This window comes from Eucalyptus grandis, chromosome 7 (assembly GCF_016545825.1).
Source record: "Eucalyptus grandis isolate ANBG69807.140 chromosome 7, ASM1654582v1, whole genome shotgun sequence".
Taxonomy (NCBI): domain Eukaryota; kingdom Viridiplantae; phylum Streptophyta; class Magnoliopsida; order Myrtales; family Myrtaceae; genus Eucalyptus; species Eucalyptus grandis.
In genome coordinates, this window is record NC_052618.1 from 54,846,992 (window position 1) to 54,864,417 (window position 17,426).

General features: G+C 41.7%; 3 protein-coding genes and 1 pseudogene across 4 annotated transcripts; 3 read left to right on the forward strand and 1 right to left on the reverse strand.

Moving 5' to 3' along the window:
• The first annotated feature begins 4 nt into the window (after positions 1-4).
• On the forward strand, positions 5-6,133 carry LOC104455864 (annotated as a pseudogene).
• A 531-nt stretch (positions 6,134-6,664) lies between these two features.
• On the reverse strand, positions 6,665-8,284 carry LOC104454269 (photosynthetic NDH subunit of lumenal location 1, chloroplastic). 2 transcript variants are annotated; one of them, XM_010069069.3, is made up of 8 exons: positions 8,128-8,284; positions 7,951-8,053; positions 7,778-7,864; positions 7,583-7,656; positions 7,325-7,447; positions 7,170-7,241; positions 6,955-7,051; positions 6,665-6,877 (listed from the first exon to the last, which is right to left on the reverse strand). In XM_010069069.3, the coding sequence occupies exons 1-8, from the start codon at positions 8,179-8,181 to the stop codon at positions 6,774-6,776; spliced, it is 714 nt and encodes a 237-aa protein (XP_010067371.2). In that variant the 5' UTR covers positions 8,182-8,284; the 3' UTR covers positions 6,665-6,773. The 2 variants fall into 2 exon arrangements, with proteins under 2 accessions (XP_010067371.2, XP_039174102.1); XM_039318168.1 differs by having other exon boundaries at positions 7,778-7,870.
• Positions 8,285-9,396: 1,112 nt separating this feature from the next.
• LOC104454270 (protein gar2) lies at positions 9,397-13,844 on the forward strand. The gene is made up of 4 exons (XM_010069070.3): positions 9,397-10,248; positions 11,054-11,225; positions 12,176-12,222; positions 12,318-13,844. Exons 1-4 carry the CDS (start codon positions 9,503-9,505, stop codon positions 12,868-12,870), a joined length of 1,518 nt encoding a protein of 505 aa, XP_010067372.2. The 5' UTR covers positions 9,397-9,502; the 3' UTR covers positions 12,871-13,844.
• A 1,341-nt stretch (positions 13,845-15,185) lies between these two features.
• Positions 15,186-17,167, forward strand: LOC104454271 (protein UPSTREAM OF FLC). Its single transcript, XM_010069071.3, has 3 exons — positions 15,186-15,710; positions 15,823-15,892; positions 16,218-17,167. The coding sequence occupies exons 1-3, from the start codon at positions 15,485-15,487 to the stop codon at positions 16,864-16,866; spliced, it is 945 nt and encodes a 314-aa protein (XP_010067373.2). The 5' UTR covers positions 15,186-15,484; the 3' UTR covers positions 16,867-17,167.
• The last annotated feature ends 259 nt before the right edge of the window (positions 17,168-17,426 follow it).

Below are 17,426 nucleotides of genomic sequence, written 5' to 3' on the forward strand. Positions count from 1 at the left end.
CGAAATGGCTGTTTTACCAAGTAATGAGTCTAATGACGTGTATTTTTTTCCGGACATTATTGATGACAGGATTCAGCTCTTTGTTAGGAGTGGGATGAAATAATTTGAATCTAAACATGGAGAATGATCTCGACCTCCTCATTCTCATTGGGATAAAGCATCACATCTATCAACGAGGAAAAAATACATCGCATCTCTTGGATGTGGTGTGGAATGCATACTTCGTGCGCAAACGACTCAGATTTCGAGCACTTCGAAAGAGTCCGCGACTACTTAGAGCTTGTTCCTTACTCTTCTCCACCTTCTCTCGTTCGCTGCAACTACTTTAAGCTTGTTCCTTGCTCCAGCTTCTCACGTTCGCTGCGACGGTCAGCGTGTAATTTCTCCCTGCTTGGAAATGAGCGCACGGTTACATGTCATGACTAGCATAGTGGCGGCATCTCAAATATATAAATATACACAGTATTTTCAGACGTTGGCGAGACTAGCTTAGGTACAGTCGTACTTCATAACTTAATGCCCATTCTTAGACTCGTCCAAATTGGTCTTCGGACCCCTTTGGCTCCAGCAGCTCTAGGTTGTGATTTCACGTCTCCGTCCCTCTAATCTAGGCACGCTATCTTTGACACTGGACTCCAAAACATCGTTATTTTCTTATGTTTATCCTAACTAAACGTTAGAATGGGAATCTTCACTTCATTTCATACTTTCTAGTCTTCATTCCATTCTTGCTTTCAATCTGTTCTCATTTCCTTTAGCTTTTCTCAGGAAAGTTGCTTTTGATACCTAACATTATTCGGGTCCTTCGTCAATCACAAGAGAACGGCGTCGTTCGGAAATTCGTAGCATCTGACGTGGAAATTAACCTTTGGGTTTCCTTAGTTTTCTTTTTTATTTATTTATTTGTTCTTTGGGCGCCAAAGTCGGTTTTGTTAGTTGGGCCTTGTCCTTTTACAGACCTCAGCTGCCGCCGCCATGGTAAACGAGGCGCGCAAAGCAGACGCACCGACAAGAACAACCGGGAGAGGACACCACGCCCAATCACGTCTCTGGTTTGGCCCCAAAAATAATATAAAAAAGAAAAAATTCCACGGTAATAACCAATCATGTAGCTGGTCGAGCGACTTGAGATTTAAATTTGCAAGTCGAAAGCCACGAGCTCAGTTCTGCGATCTATCCATGGTCTCGGAAAATCTTGGTTAACATCCGAAGCACAGGTCGCCATAAGTTTCGACCTCGTACCAGCCCTTTTCCGACGTGCAAAAAAGCAGTGCATTAAAATAATTAGGAGAGGGTCGACGGTTTTAAGACTATGCTGTCAAATCAACTTCACGTGCGAATGACTTGAGATATTTCTCGTACAAGCAGAGACCGTATGGTCGTACCGCGTTTCTTTCTTGTCCCCATTGGCTTTTTACGTTAGGTAGTGGATTAGTCAACTGTTTAATACTGATTTCATGGAAAAAGAGAGTAGAACTCGCGGAACATGAACAAACCTTATTGAATTGGCTCCCTCGAGGAAGCTGATTCAAGAAAACGACATTTTTAGCAAACTAACATTTCTAGAACTCATGTTGATCCCCCAAGGGGACCTGATTTCTTTCTTCGTTAATATCTAGAACTAATCATATCTATAGCATCAACAACTGATGAATTTGCATCAAGATATCACCCCAATGTGTTCCCAAAAATACTATATTCTGTGGATGCTGTTTTTGGAGTTGTCATCCTTCCTTTGTACACATTGGTGGCAGTTCTCATTCTAAGCTACCCATATCAAAACTGTGACAGGCAGTTTCTTACAGGAGGACTGTGTATGCATTCACTAATGAAACTCTCACCAAATATTCTTATGCCACATCATTGCAAGTGACCCTGAGATATGGAATCATGATAAGTCTGGTGCAAGGACTGGGACTTGGATTCACATACGGCCTTGCGATATGTTCTTGTGCTTTACAACTTTGGGTTAGACAATTTCTGGTTGCCTATGGAAAAGCTCGTGGTGGCGATATCATAGCTGCTTTATTTGCTATTATCTTAAGTGGCGTGTAAGAACTTATGTCCCTTTTCATTCCGTATCATACTACTCTGCTCTTAATGTTGCATCCCATGTTTGTACAGTGGACTGTATCAAGCTGCAACCAACTTCAGCTCCATTGACCATGGACGAATTGCTGCTGATAGACTTTCTGAGATGATAAGTCAGTCACCCTCCGTTGGAAATACACTAGTATCTGTTCAAGGAAACATCGAGTTTCGCAATGTATATTTCAGCTATCTATCACGTCCTGAAATCCCTATTCTGAGTGGATTTTACCTCAGTGTGCCTGCCAAGAAAGCTGTGGCACTTGTTGGTAGAAATAGATCTGGGAAAAGCAGCATCATTCCACTGATGGAGCGGTTTTATGATCCCACTTTAGGTATGACAGCACATTGCAATTTGTAGTGTTCCTCCAAATGTTTCCATCAGATTTCTATAACAACTTTAGCAATTATTTCTCTTGCAGATCCCAATTGTTTTCCTAATTTCGGTTGCAGGAGAAGTTGTTCCAGACGGTGTGAATATTAAAAATTTAAAACTGGAATCTTTAAGAAGGAAAATAGGTCTAGTCACCCAGGAACCTGCTTTGCTTAGTCTTAGTATAAGAGATAACATAACCTATGGACACAATGCTTCGTCAGATGAGATTGAAGAAGCCGCAAAAGGTGCTCATGCACATATCTTTATCAGCTCACTTGAGAAAGGATACGAGACACAGGTAGAAATTTGGAAAATGCACATGCTGAGTAGTAGTAGCTTTATTGACATTATGTCTAGGCTTGTGATCATCATAAGTACTTAGTCATTTTGATAGCCTACAAAGAGCTTTTGGTTGTTTCAGGTAGGTAGAGCTGGGTTAGAACTGACAAAAGAGCAGAAAATTAGGATTGCTATTGCCAGAGTGATGCTTCTAAGACCATCAATCCTTCTGCTGGATGACGTTACTGGCGGGATTGATTTTGAGGCTGAAAAGGCTGTCCAAGAGGTTCTTGATCTTCTTGTGTTAGGACGTTCTACAATAATTATTGCTCGATGTGTTATTCATATAAGAAATGCTGATTATATTGCTGTGATGGAGAAGGGTCAACTTGTTGAAATGGGGACACATGACGAGTTAGTCACTTTGGATGGACTCTATGTTGCACTTTTAAAATGTGAAGAAGCGGCAAAACCACCTATGAGGTATAATACGATTTTGCCAAGTCTTTTTCAGTTATTGCAGTTGATTAAGTGTGCTAATCACTCATAAATATATCCCTCAAGAAATTACAAAAAAACTGCAGTTTTCCAAATTGAAAGGGATTCTTCGGTGAGTCATAGTTTCCAGGAAGCTCCATCTCCCAAAAAGATGATTGCTCTGCAAAGAGTCCCCGGCCTTCATGGAGTCCAGCCCCAAGATGTAATATACAACCTACAAGAATCACCAAAAACCGGGAGTCCTCTGCTGGATCAAACATCTGAAAATGGGACTTTTAAGAGGCAGGATGATTTAGAAATGAGACTCCCACAGTTACCAAAGAAGGAGGTTCAGCCAGCACAACGACAAAAATCCAACAGTTCAGACCCTGAGTCACCCGTTTCACCCTTTTTGACATCTGACCCCAAGAATGAACGCTCTCACTCACAAACTTTTAGTAGACCTCTTAGTGAGTCTGATGATGTTTCAATAAAAGGTGAGGATGCCAGGGACAAACCGATCAGGGAAGCACCATCCTTTTGGAGATTGGTGGAGCTGAGTTTCTCAGAATGGCTATATGCTGTTTTAGGCAGCACAGGTGCTGCTGGCTTTGGTTCTTTGAATCCTCTCCTTGCATATGTTATCGCTTTGATAGTAGCAGCCTACTACAGACCTGGTGAAGGCAGCCACTTGCAGCAGGAGGTTGACAAGTGGTGCTTGGTTATCACTTGCATGGGTGTCGTGACTGTGGTTGCCAATTGTCTGCAGCATTTCTACTATGGTATTATGGGAGAGAAAATGACTGAGCAAGTTCGTAGAATGATGTTCTCAGGTGAGTACTTCATATTCCTCTTTCACCTTTCTTTTGTCCAGGGGAGTACTTGGTATCAGTTCAACTATATTGTGCATTTACTTTTGGACACTCGAGAGCTTTTACTAATGACCAGTTATTGCAGTACATCTGAAAATACCTTTTTATATCTATCTATTAGCAATGCTGCGCAATGAAGTTGGATGGTTTGATGAAGAGGAGAACAGTGCCAACACACTATCAATGCGCTTGGCAAATGATGCTACATTTGTAAGAGCTGCTTTTAGCAACCGCCTCTCACTATTTGTACAGGACACTGCTGCTGTGATTGCGGCTGTCCTTATTGGAATGCTCCTGCATTGGCGACTGGCACTTGTGGCTATGGCAACCCTGCCGATTCTAATGATTTCTGCTCTAGCCCAGGTCAGCTTTTGTCCTTTATCTACCTCTTGCCTTCAGCAACTCTTTGTATGTTCTTCCTAAATGTCTCTAGCCGTTTATAATGCTCTCAAAATGCATTTTAGATGGACTTATACCATTTTGCATCTTAGTTTGGTTGTGAATAGGAAAGGAGGTCACAGAAGTAGGAACACCTCTAGATTTCTCTTGCTCTCTTCCTTCTCTATTCCTACATATGACTTACAAGATCTTGTCATCCTTGGTTGCAAGCACAAGGCGTTATAGAAAATAATGATTTTTTTAATGTAGTGCTATTGATTTGGGATGATCTTTGCTGAGAGGTATCCTTGAAGAACCTTACAACTATGAAGTGATTCTACACTGTTTCATGGAACTTTTTCTTTTTCTGAGGATTCTGTGCATTTTCCTGTCTTTTGATTTGATCTATGGGAAATTATCTGTTGTAGAAACTGTGGCTCACTGGTTTCTTGAGGGGCATCCAGGAGATGCATAGGAAGGCCTCTTGGGTTCTTGAGGATGCGGTTAGGAACATCTATACAGTAGTCGCATGTTGTGCTGGGAACAGGGTAATGGAGCTATACAGATTACATCTACAGAAGATATTCAAGCAGACTTTTCTCCAAGGAATGGCAATTGTTTTGCATTTGGATTATCGCAGTTTCTCCTCTTTGCCTGCAATGCTCTTCTACTCTGGTACTCGGCCTTATCTGTCAAGAAAGGTGTTATGGATCCACCTACAGCTCTCAAAGGGTATATGGTTCTCCTTTGCAACATTCACATTGGTTAAACCTTTTGGATTGGCTCCATGCATACTCAAACGACGAAAATCTCTTGCTTCTGTGTTTCAAATAATAGATCGAGTGCCTCAAATTGACCCAGATGATAGTTCTGCAATGAAACCTCATAATGTTTACGGAACCATTGAGCTGAAAAATGCGGACTTCTGTTATCCGATTTGTCCAGAATTATTGGTGCTTAGCAATGTTAGCCTCAAGGTTAACGGGGGACAAACTGTAGCAGTGGTCAGAGTTTCAGGGTGTGGAAAGAGCACCATAATATCTTTGATAGAAAGATTCTATAACCCTGTTGCCAGGCAGGTCTTACTGGATGGGCAAGATCTGAAATTTTACAACTTGAGATTGCTCATCTTGGTCTACTTCAGCAGGAGCCGGTCGTCTTCTCAGGAACCATAAGGGAAAACATTATTTATGCACGCCCCAACACAAGTGAATCTGAGATGAAGGAGGCAGCTAGGATAGCCAATGCACATCATTTCATAAGCAGCTTGCCTCAAGGTTATGACACGAGTGTGGGAACAAGAGATGTGGATCTGACCCCAGGTCAGAAACAGCGAATTGCCATCATTCGGGTTCTATTGAAAAAGGCATCAATATTGCTATTGGATGAAGCAAGTTCATCAACTGAGGCTGAGTCGAGCTGAGCGGTCCAGGAGGCACTTGACACCTTGGTGATGGGTAACAGGACTACCATTCTGATAGCCCACAGAGCTGCAATGATGAGGCATGTTGACAACATTGTAGTTCTTAATGGTGGACAGATTGTGGAAGAGGGAACCCACGATACTTTGATGGCCCAAAATGGTTTGTATGTTCGCTTGATGCAACCGCACTTGGGGAAGGGTTTGCGGCAGCATCACTTGTCTAGGTCCGAATTCAGATGAATTGCAACATAGTATCATTTGTATAGTTGAGGGTCCCTCCAGAGAGCTAAATTATCCGAGCATTTCCTGAGCGGTTTGGCAAGAAATGTGGACACACACCAAGCTGGAGTTGACAAATAGCATGAGGTAAAAAAGAACTGAATGACAACGTTTACCCAGATCACTGCTTATAGAAATCTGTTTACTGTGGTAGGTAGTTACTAGTTACAGTTGTTTTTCACGTTGTTGTTTAGTATTCAGTACAGGGTACTTCAGGAGTTTCGGAGTGTGGTGTGATCGTGACTGAGGACATGCTTTTTGTCCAGGATAGATGCATATTCTTTGGATCTTTGATTGGTTTGTGTCTATGAGTGGAACAGACTCAGTTTAGTCATGCCCTCATCTCCATATTTTTTCCCAATTAGAACACTGGTGTTTAAACAAAACTATGATACTGTTTTACCAAGAAATTATGTGTATTTTTTCAGAGGCTATAGACGACAGAGTTCAGCTCTTTGATAGGAATGGGATGAAAGAATTGGAATCGAAACATAGGGAAAAATCTCGATCTCAGGGACAAAGCATCACATTTATAAACAAGGAAAAAATACATCGCAACTCTAGGATGGCGTGTGAAATGCACGCTTCATCCACAAACGACTCAGATATCGAGCACTTTAAAAGAGTCTGCGACTACTTTAAGCTTGTTCCTTACTCTTCTCCACCTTCTCTCATTTGCTGCGACGGTCAGCGTGTAAAATCTCCCTGCTCAGAAATGAACGACGTAATTCAGACAAATTTGCATTGGCTTTCACGATTACATGTTTCGGCAGTAAGCTTACCGTTCGCAACTGCAATGGTTGCAAAAGAGCAACTGGCGAAATTTGGAGATCTGAGCTCGTATTCAAATGTGTAATAGTCCCTCCCATCAACAGTTCTCTGCAATTAATCAACGCAAGAGTAATGAATCGGTCTGATTGACAGTAAAGAACATCTGAAAGGGAACTTCAGATTTCATGAAGAGTAGAGAAATATAGCATCACTAGGTGCAAATTACCTCCTGCGTGTCAAAAATGTTAGCTATCTGATTTGGTGTAGCGTATATATTCTTCACCAAGTTAGAGACAACCTGCCACAACAAAGGAAATGGTAGATAAACAGATTGTGAAGATTCAATGAGAAATGTCAAAGAAGAGTTGCATATGATCGTGCCTCGTCCATCGGACCCATGTCATGGATGTCTTTCTTGTCTGTCGGTATGAATCTGACTCTCACATTCTGCAGCTGCAGATACCGATCTTTGAACGCAGAATCATGCCCCCGGAAATCGAATTCCTAATTTGAAATATCAAAAGGAAGTCCCAATGAGAAAACTCTTTCGAATCATCTCAAATATCATATCAGGTTGAATCTACAAAATGAACAAGTGCTTCTTGCGATTGCAATATAACTTGAGATCTTGGAGCATACCCTCCAATCCGAGGGATAATAATACGAATACCCATCCGAAAGGTCAACAAAAGCCCGATAATTTGCTGGCATTTCTGCACCAGAATCAAGAAAAGGAATTTTGACATGCTCTTCTTTCTAGTATCACATAATCTTCATCTTCTGAAAAGCTTAGAACTTTAGAATCGAGAGACTGAGCACCACGCATTACCACACCTTGAGCTAGAAGAGAACTGGCAGGCAATAAACTCGCTGTCAACGACCCAACAACGCCCAAGAGCAAAGGCCTTCTCTTGCAGTTGCCTGAAACTTAGCCGAATTTTCCATCCCTTAATTTCTCAAGAATCCATCTTAGGATGACAAAAGCATTCTCGGGGTCAATGACTTACTTTCTTCATCGAAGCCTGTGGTGCGATCGCACGAGCATGCGATGGCGTGATGAAGAGGAAGCTCGCTGGCTCGAGGCGACTCGCTCCAACGAGGCTCGTTCAGCTGCAAAAGCATAGTGGACACAAACGGTGAGTTCATATTCAGAATTCAAGAACAGAGAATGGTGACCGACGGACCTTGTCTTTGAAGGTTCTTGGGACCAAACTCAGCGAGAGTGAAGAAACCGCCATGGACGCGGTAGCTCTGTCTAGAGATGCTGGTTGATCGTGCAGGCTCTACTACTTTGGATGATGGATGTACGTTTAGGAGCCTGTGGTGGTGTGGAAACTTCATTTTTTTCTCTTGTCAAATGGATAATTCTGTTATTCAAGGCTTTTCGCACGTGGGTCGCAGGTGTTGGGCCGAGGATAGGATACTACCTTCATTTTCCACATGATTAATTATATTTTTCCGAGGCCATTTGTTATGATATTTTAGAAAATTTCTTTACTGAAGCTGAGAATGCCGCGAGTTTTTTTTTTTTTTATTAAATGTTTTACATAAAATGAATATATTTGAAAAATTAAATAGAATATATTTTTATAATTCATGAAAATATTTAAATATAAATTTTTATCGATAATGAAAATACTTTTTTATAAATTAAATATATCAAGTAATACAAATAATTAATTTTAAGATAAATTATTATTTTTTTGGCAAAACAAACTAGAGTTAGATCCAAAAAGTATTTCAAAAATTTATACTATTCATTTTCAAATATTTTCATTGTTTCACGTTGACTAAAAGTCAAATTGGGCAAATAATAAGATTTAAAATGTTGCCATCGTCAGCATTTACGGTTACACAAGAAAAGAAGCCATCAAAAACCCCAAATTTTATCTAAAGTGATAAATTTACCCCATATTTTTTATGACATTAAAAATCTCAATTTGACACAAAAAATTCTGAACTTATATCTATATGACACATTTACCATAAACTATATGGCATTTTCGTCTTTTACTTTAAAAAAAATTCTTTTCTTTTCTTCTTCTTCTTCTTCTTCTTCCCTCTGCTGGCCATGGTTTCCCTAGAGTCAGGCAAGGGTAGCCCTTGCCTGACTCCGGCAAGGGGGTGCCCACGCCAGGCCCTTGCTGGCATCGGGCGGCCCTCACCGGACTCCGGCTTCTCTCCACCATGGTTGGCAGAAAGAAGAGAGAAGAAGAAAAAGAAAAAACAAAAAAAAAAAATGAAAATGCCTTTGGTGGAGTAATTATGTCACAGTTAGAGAAGTTTAGGATTTTTCATGTCACAAAAAAAAAATGGATAAATTTGTCATTTGGATAAAATTTGAGGTTTTTGGTGGTATTTTCCCGTTACATAATCTAACTATATTTTGTATGATATTCTACCTAAACCAAAAATAGAGGAAAAGGGAAAATAAAAGAGAGAAAAAGTGCCGAAACGCTGTGCCGTTTCTCTCCCTAAAACCCCTTCTCCCGAAACCCCTCTTCAATCGCCCCCTCACGCCATCGTCGTCTGCATTTCTTTTTTCCGTAGCAGGTGGACATGGTGCTCTCCAACCAGAAGCTGAAGCAGAAGCTGCGGGCGGCTCTAGCCGAATCCCTAGCGAAAAACGAACCAAGCTCCGACCTTGATCACGCGAAACCCACCAATCCCGACCAAGATTCGCAGCCGCCGTCCCTGAAACATCTCCTGGGCTCGGCAACCCCGAGACCCAGGTTGTCCAAGCGAGAGAAACGCAGAAAGACTCGGTCTTTGGGAGGCGGGGCCGATAATGGCGGGAAAGAAGACGAGGGTGTTGGAGAGAGGAGGGAGGAGGGCTCATTTGAGGAAGTGGGCAATGGTGGCGATGAGGGGGAGGCGGGGAAGAGAAAGAAGAAGAGGAAGATAGGTGAGGGGACTGAGAATGGAGGCTTAAGTTTTGAGGAGGAGGGTGGGGCTGGCGTGAGCGTGAAAGAGGCGAAGAAGAAGAAGAAGGAAAAGAAGAGAGATGAGGGGACTGAGAATGGGAGCTCGGGTGCTGAGGAGGGTGTTGGTGAATTATTGCCTCTGAAAGAGGCCAAGAAGAAGAAGAAAAAGGAAAGGAAGAGAGATGAGGGGACTGAGAATGGAAGCTCGTGTGGTGAGGAGGGTGGTGAGGTGAGCGTTAAAGAGGCGAAGAAGAAGCAAAACAAGAAGAAGAAGAAGAAGAAGAAGAAGAAGAGTAAAGGGGCTAAGAAGAAGGAGAAGGTTGAGGACGAGATTAAAGAGGACAAGGCTGTGGTTGAACATGTCGTGGCAGAGGCCAACAGGTACATATTATGAAAATCTGTTCTTTTCATTTGCTCTGAAAGTCTGAATGAATTCTGCTACTCGAGTTGTATCACACTACCTTGGTTATTTAGAAGCAGGAATCGCAGTTAAGATGTTCGTCAATTGGTTTATAGTTTAATAATTTTCTGCGGACTTTCTTGGACTTATGATTATCTACCATTCCATGGTCGAGTGAATATCGCTTGGAATGTCCTTTGCGAATAGTGTCATCCTAGGCAGCTTTTAGCATTTTGGATGTACTTCAACGAGGCATGGAACTTGGGGGTCACAACATCAATGAGCGGAAAGATAGTGAATGATCACGGTCTAAATATCAATGAGGCTTTCAGCCAGAATATATGTTTGCTATCTCTGGTCCTGAAAATCAGTGTTTTCTAACAGTAATCTTAGTATATTCTTCTTTGAAATTAATTCAGAGTTTGTGTCGTACGAAAGGTACAAAGTTGCTGTTCAGAATGAATTACCATTAGTTCACTTTTGGCCGATCTTTAATTTGCTCTGCCTGGTCAGTTCAAGATTTTTGTTGTCTTTAAAACTTCTAGCTTCCTCATATCAGTGTCAAGAATATGAATATCTGAACTATGCATTTCCATGTTTCTTTTGTGGCCCGATGTCTGGTGTATTTCTATGCTTGTTTTTGCATTCAACTAATAATGGCTCAGTGTTGGAGAGAGCTGAACCCTTATGCTTTAAGCATCTGATTTCTGGTTCTGAACACAAGTTACCTGCCTAATTTTCCATCCATTTTAACTCAAGCTCTCCATTTCTTCCACAAATTTGCAGCCAAGAGAGTGGAGATGTTGCTCGGAAAGTTTATGTTGGAGGTATCCCCTACTACTCCTCAGAAGATGATATAAGAAGCTACTTGGAAAGTTGTGGCACCATAACAGAAATTGATTGTATGACCTTTCCTGAGAGCGGAAAGTTTAGAGGAATTGCCATCATTAGTTTCAAGGTTAGTCATTAGATGACCTTTCATGATGTTAAACTTTAAGGTGCTTGTGCCTTTTTCTCCTTTAATTGTTTTATCGCATTAATTCTGATAGCTTCTTTGAAATGTTTTAGTTAAGACTGTTGCTTCAGAGTCCTGTTTCTGGATTTAATCTAGTGCATAATCGATGTGGGATGGGTTTAGCAACTAGATCATATAGAAGGATCTGTGAAGCTAATGTTATGCAGTGAAAAAGGGCATATACTTGATACTACCTTTGACATCAAAGTTTCAGTTATGTGTACTTCAAGTGCTACAAGCTCCCTTCTCCTTTCCCAGTGTGTTTCCTCTTTTCATTTATCATAGAGCACTGGAGCTTCCTTAAAGACAGAGATAATGTGCATTGCCCGTCAATGCTTCCATAATTTTCTGGTGAATTGGATGAAATGAGGACATGCTGGTATTTTCTTGATATTTTAAGGAATACAGGAGGAAAAATTAGTATATTTGCAGACATTACATTGGTTAGATTTCCTTTGTACATCCCCTTTGAAGTCCAAAGTAATCAGACTTTAACTTCCCAATGTGCCTGCCAAAGGATTGTATGTTAGGTAGTCTTAGGGAATCTTTAGCTGGATATTAATATACACTCTGTCATGAGTTGTGATCATACTGATTAGCATAAAAAAGAGCTTTCTTCAGAAGGTTCTTGTCTTCCGAAACAGGTCCAATAAGTTGTAATTATCCCAGTTGGCAGCTGTCATGATTATGTGACTTTGGCTTACGATATTTATACCCTAAATTGTTTACTTAGTTTCACTCCAATTGCCCGAGTTATTTGTCTAACAGAAGACTGTGAATCACCAAAACTGAAACATATTATCATGTCTCCGGCGTTTTCTATGATATTATAACTAGAAACAATGGGTCCAGTGTAACAACTAATTTGAATTATCTATTAATTTGTTTTGCAGACAGAGGCTGCAGCTAAGCGAGCTTTGGCTCTTGATGGTTCCGACATGTGAGTGTGTTAGGAAGCAGCGGTATCTATTTTCTCAAGTAGTACGTCCAATCAAATGCACCGTGCTCATTAAACCCTTTTTTTTTATTTGTCAGGGGCGGACTCTTTCTCAAAATCCAGCCCTACAAGGCAACTCGAGCCACTAAAACATCTGAGTTTGCCCCACCGATCGTGGAAGGCTACAACAGGATCTACATTGGGAATTTGTCATGGGATATAACCGAGGACAATGTGAGGACATTCTTCTCAGGTTGCAGCATATCATCCATACGTTTCGGTATGGACAAGGAAACAGGAGAGTTCCGGGGCTATGCCCATGTGGATTTTTCCGATAGCCTTTCAATGGGGATGGCCATTAAGTTGAATCAGCAGGTTTTGTGTGGTAGGCCTGTTAAAATAATGAGTGCAATCCCTAAGGAAGGTGTCAAAAGCAGTGCAAGAACCATGGCTGCAAATACCACAATTGATAATGCAAATACCACAGTCGATAGCACTAATACCACAGTTGATAATGCTACTACTGGATCGACTGTCAGCACTGGCAAGATGAAGAGAAGAACCTGCTATATATGTGGCGAGAAGGGCCATATATCTTCTGCTTGTTCTAAGAAGCCAGCTGATGCTTCGACAAATCCAGAAACAACTTAATAAGCTTCCAATCAAGAGGTTGCAAAATTTTGCTCGCTTGTTCTTTAGTCTCCTTTAGGTGCTAGAAAGAGTTCATCCTCAGAGAGAGCATTTTGAAAATGGTCAGTGAACTGCCGTGTGGAAATCAACTGCTAAGAGGAATGCTGTCGTGCATGTGTATGTCAAGTTGGCGTTTCAGGTCAAGCAAGTAGTGTAAAATTAGACCAGAGGGAGATAATATCATTTCTAGTCCCTATTCTGCTAGATAGGTCACAGTGGATGAGGAGCTACTGTTATTGGATAGACTTTGTGATGCCGTTTCATTGAGGCATTCTGACCTCCGACAGATATGATATTTTGTTTTGGCCGACGGTTGGAAGCTACTGCTGCGATGTGCTTCTTGGAGATATATGTTTAACTTCTCTCTGTAATGACGTTTGGCCTTTTTCCATCTCAACAATAACATTGTAATGTTTCTGGCTCATAGAAAGATGATCGACCTCTTCCAGGTGGGAACAGTGATTCCATATCTCTCGCATTGACTCCAGGGGGGGAAAAAAGATGGGGGTAGTTCGAATACATTGAAATCTGATGGATTAGGATAAACAAGAGCAATACCCGCGTACGGAGTTGCATCGCGAAGACTCGAAGAATTTGTTGAAGTAGGAGGTAAGGATGGCCAACATTTTTATGATGTGAACTTGATGTGATCACGTGGAAGCAAGCAGGAACTCCACTCCATGAATCTGTTTGGACGTCTTTTGGTCATCTCAAAACTTGTCTTTGCTTGCAAAATAAACGTTCTTGCCACCTTCCTGGCTAATCAGCTCTCTTTAGTTGTCATTGTTTGAGTGTTTTTTCATTTTTTTATTATGTGGTTGGCTTCTTGGTACAACATTTGTAGGGTCATTCACCGAATTGTCGGTACAGCAACCTGCAACCATTGTACCTCTCTTCCTAATATTAGTATTTATGTGCTGCGGTTGCGTAGTTAAGTGCACGAGCATGCTTGGGATGTGGGGCAGAAATAGACCCTTCAAGGCTAGGACGTGAACTTCAACACCATCTAATTTTCTTTTTCCTTTCTTTTTGTCCTTATTTTAATTGCACAATCGGACGCATGTAGCCTTGTAGGATTCTGTATACCCTTCCTTGGCTTTGAATATTTTTATACGTTTGGATTTTGGGAAACCAGCAAAGGCAGCTTCCCTGATTCTGAGTGCCATTGTTTTCACGAGACTTCACATTTTTGGAAGATTGGCATTCTTGTCCACAGTCTGATCGATCTGGTCTCGTGAACTCCTAGCGTTAAACTATATGATCTATAATCTTTTCTTTTTTTTTTTGGGAAGGGACGGAAACACGATGTCTGCAGTTGGACCTTCATACGAATATTTTGGCAATGTTTTTTGTTTTGCCTTTTATTTAACGGCTAGGGACACTCGATGAAGAGCTGACAAAAAAGCTTGGGTCACATAAGGTTGGCAGACATGCTGGTTTTTGGGGGTATTATCGTAGGCAAATCAGTGATTAGAAGAATGCTCAAATCATTTGCCCAAATCCAACCTTTTTCTTTTCCCTAGAAACAACCAGGCGATTTCATATCGGCCATCCTCGGGTGCTGATCAAGTCGCTACTGTTCTTCTCGCGTTGTGGATTGTATAGCAAGACTCTTCTTTTGGTGCATAGATCTGGCCGATGTTCGAACGAGAGAGATGACGTGGATATCACCTCCTTAGGTCATTCGGCTTTACAAAGGATCAAAATGAAATTAGGAGCAACCGCTGTAATGGATTTCGCTGATAATTTTTTAACTGAAAACTGCGTGACCTGAAATCCTACCTTGGAAGGAGCTTCTGGGTTTTAAAAAAGCCACTGTTCTGGGTTTTAAGTACATGTTAGTACTCTGTGGTTGAGCTAACCTTTGCCTGTATAAAAAGCCTATTATTTGCAACTAAAAGAAAAGGCTGTAACATGACATTGAACGCTCGCTGTCGCTAAAGCATCTACAGCATTAATGGAGAAAAAAACCTGGATGATTTGCACACGTTACTCTGCTTAAGTCAATCACATGTCAAAGTCATCATCACATCTGGGTAGAATTTTCAGCTCCCAATTCTTTGGCTCTATCCATAAATTATCTAATCATTCCACGATGAGATGGTACCTATACGACCATGGCATTTAATTATGAAGACTGGTTGGGTAGCTGACCCTCTTAGTCTGTTTTAGCAAGAGTATAGACATGAGATTTTGGCTTTGAAAATTCGATTTCCCGAATTAAGCAAAGAAACTAATACTGACTATTTCTGGTTAGCCTTAAGTTTTAGATGAAACAAATTCGCATGCCTAGAGCTGACCTCTGAAAGTCACATTCCCCAAGCACTTGTCCCCCACTATATATGTACAAAGCCCCTCTCTTGCTTCTCCATTGTTCCCTCTCTTGCTTCTTTCTCCAAGAAAGTCCTCGCCTTGTGATTTCCATGTCTATCAGCCCTTCTCTTTCCTGTTAACTAGCCCTTTTCGTATCTCTCTGTCAAGAGCTTTCTCTGATGGGTCTGTGATCATTTTGAGGCATCCTTGCAGTTTGCTTTCGTTGGTCTCCAGAAAGAAAGAAAGGATTAAAAAAAAAAAAATGTCTGTCAGTTCAAGGTTTAATGAAGCAGATGTGCTGTGGGTGCCCCAGAAGTTTCAGGACACAGACACAAGTCCTGAGAGGGCAAGGAAATGGATTGAGCCCCAGGCGAAGATGGAGAGCAAAGTCCCGGTTGTTTACTACCTGTCGAGAAATGGCCATCTCGAGCATCCCCATTTCATGGAAGTCCCACTTTCTTCACCTGGTGGTGGGCTCTTTCTCAGAGGTAAACGAAATTCCACGGATTATTTTTCACGAATTTCTTTTCTGTTTGATGTATGCTGACTTTGGTTGAGATGGTTTCCGCGTGACTGGTGATCTGTTGCTGCAATTTCCAGATGTGATCAACAGATTGAATTGTCTGCGAGGTCCAGGCGTGGCCAGCATGTACTCTTGGTCTTCAAAAAGGCATGTGAATACTCACAAGCAAGCGCTCTCTGTCCCCTCCAATTTGGTCTCCTTTGTTTTCTGACTGTCGTATAGCTCAGTCACTTCAAGTAAAAGTATTTTCATGATTTTGCTGTGAGAAAGGTAGAGGGATGGAATAGGCGAGAGAAATGCTCTGCAATACTAAAGTAGTTCTCTTTTTCTTGATTCTTTGAGTGCAAAAGTTCTCTTATTATTGGTTCTTTTGAGTTCAACAATTTCTTGTGAAACTTGTTTTATATGATTCGGCAAGTTAGATCATCTTTCTTTCATTTCATGATCTGGTCTTTGCCTCTATTAAATTTAGGACCTACAAAAGTGGGTATGTGTGGCAAGACTTGACAGAGGATGACCTGATACACCCCTGCCATGGCCATGAATACATCCTCAAGGGATCACTACTGCTCCAAGTACCATCTCCAAGCTTCCGACCCTCCGCCGCGATCTCGTTGCCGGCATCAAAGAACCACCCCTCGGAAACAAACGACCCAGCAGGGGACCTGAAGCTCTCCGACATGATCAAGATCAAGAGCAAGAGCCAATTGTACTCCACACCACTCTCCCTAGATGAACTCCACGGATACAGAGTCTACAAGGCCAAGACCCCAGAAATGTCTAATAAAGCGACAAACGCCTCGACGCAGACCGACGACAAGAGAACTAGGCAAGCGAAGAGGGGCGACTGCGACGAGGACTGGAGCAAGGAGGAGACTCGGATTCTGTCCTCCCCGCCATCGAATTCGAGCACCGAGGGGGGAGAGAGCTTGGATTGTTCAAGCTTGATAATAAGAGACCCAAAATATAAACCATCAGATATCAGGAATCTGGCGCTGGAGAACGAAAGGCCCAGCGGGAGGATGAAGGCATCAGCAGGAGTCCTGATGCAGCTGATCATGTGCGGCTCAAAGGGTGCTGATGATGTCGAGTCAATGCCCATGCCCCCAGCTAGAGACTGAAGAGGATGTTTAGAAAAGCAGTATAAAGATCTAGAATTCGACAAACATCCACAAAGTGCAGCAGCATGCAATTTCAAGATCTCTCGTCCGTAGTAACGCGAGCATGCTAACGCGATACCGCGGAAAGAATTATATACATCTGTAGAACTTAAGTACAGCCGCCTTGATGAGTTCTTGCATTTCCAGCCCTGCTTTCTCAAAGAATCGCATCCATCGAGAACGGCACTGCACTCTACTTTTGATTGTAAATCTTCTTCTCGGAAACCAAAAACAATGCATCATAATCAATCATCGGCATCAATCTGGGCGTACGTATTCTCTCTGTGGGCAAACCAAAGTCGAGTTTTTTTCTTTCTTGATGGGAAAACGAGTTGATGGAGGCCGTTTTCAAGGATCTAGGAGTCCAAATTCGGCATAAAAAATGTGGAAAAAGTACGAGACTGACATGTGAAAAGTAAATCTACTTTGACTTTTAATCCAAGGTTCGCCCTCCTCTTTCATACGTGTTGCGGAACACATGCCTACGCATTTTTCATTACTCGATTCTCTCGTTTAACTAT